The sequence below is a fragment of the Trichogramma pretiosum genome, unplaced genomic scaffold, assembly GCF_000599845.2.
Source record: "Trichogramma pretiosum strain Unisexual culture from Peru unplaced genomic scaffold, Tpre_2.0 scaffold118, whole genome shotgun sequence".
Lineage (NCBI taxonomy): Eukaryota > Metazoa > Arthropoda > Insecta > Hymenoptera > Trichogrammatidae > Trichogramma > Trichogramma pretiosum.
Window position 1 is genome coordinate 299,212 of NW_019640840.1, and position 1,253 is coordinate 300,464.

Here is a 1,253-nt window from a genome sequence, read left to right on the forward strand (position 1 = left end):
CATTTGCAAAATATTATTTGTCTCCATAATCAAAGAAAACCAATGAATTCTATATAATTACGAGTTACGTCGAATGCTAGTGGCAATTATCCCTGGTAGAAATTTGCAATATTGGCTTGATGGCCAAAAAGAAACCATTTAGAATGTTCATAGTACAAGTGTGCGAATATTCGATTTTTCGAATTTTACTTGACTCATACCGACGACGAGTACTTTTTTCAACAATTCCCAAGATATTCTGACTTAAAGAACAATTCGTGCTTAGAAAATATTTTCATAATCGTCAGGACGTCGTTTCGGTCCAGTTCGTATCCTCTTTTTTCAAGATTCTCTACGACGGCCGGAGCACCGGACGCTAATCTTAACTTAAATTGGAACTCGCATTCATAATGGCGTGGTTTGGATCCTTCGTTGAAATCATACTGCGTGGGAAAAATGAAGATGTACACTTCGGCACCACGATCTAGGAGAACATCAAACACGCGGGGCGAAATACGCGCTACGGTCATTTGTAGAGGTGTCACGCCTAACTCGTCGCGGGCATCGACCTGTACCGTTTGCTGAATTTCGTCATTTATCTTGAAAAATGATTCCGCTAAATCTTAATCATCGTTTTTCCTGCAAATAATGTGCAGAGGTGTACATCCCTCTGCATTTGATAAGTTCGGATCCCGCCTCTTTTTAGCAGAAATTCGGCTATTTCTACCAGGGTTTGTAGCCGCGAATTATAGCTAAATGTAGCGGTGTCCGACCCAACTTGTTCTTCGCGTTGATCGAAACGAGCTGATGCTTGTCGTATTTGAGCTTGAAAAATAACTTTACCAAGTAATTTTTATCGTTGTTTCTCCGGGTGATGGGTCTCAGGCAAATCAAATGCAGAGGAGTCGATCCCTCAACATCGGACAAACTCAGGTTGGCACCTTTTATCGTCAAATATTTGGCCAAGTGTGCGCGCTCGTAGCTTAGAGCCACGTGCAACGGTGTGCGGCCTAATTTGTCCCGAGCATCGACCTGCAACGGCTGATATTTGCCGGTGCTGATCTCGAATAACATCTTTGCTATGTCTCCACCGTGACCATAAATGCCCAGTATATGCTGGGTATACGTAAGAAAAATTGAATATCTAATCATTCGAATACTCAACGGAATCATGAAAAAAAGACTTGACATTATCAAATCGAGTTTTTTTCCGGTACTCGCATACTTCTGATTTAAAGATATATAGTATCATTAATTTATTTGTTTTCAAAGCA

General features: G+C 40.9%; 1 protein-coding gene across 1 annotated transcript; it reads right to left on the bottom strand.

Annotated features, from left to right (window-relative positions):
* Positions 1 to 702: 702 nt before the first annotated feature.
* Positions 703 to 1,053, bottom strand: LOC106657430 (NF-kappa-B inhibitor alpha-like). The gene has a single exon (XM_014378963.1). The coding sequence runs from the start codon at positions 1,051 to 1,053 to the stop codon at positions 703 to 705; it is 351 nt and encodes a 116-aa protein (XP_014234449.1).
* Positions 1,054 to 1,253: the final 200 nt, after the last annotated feature.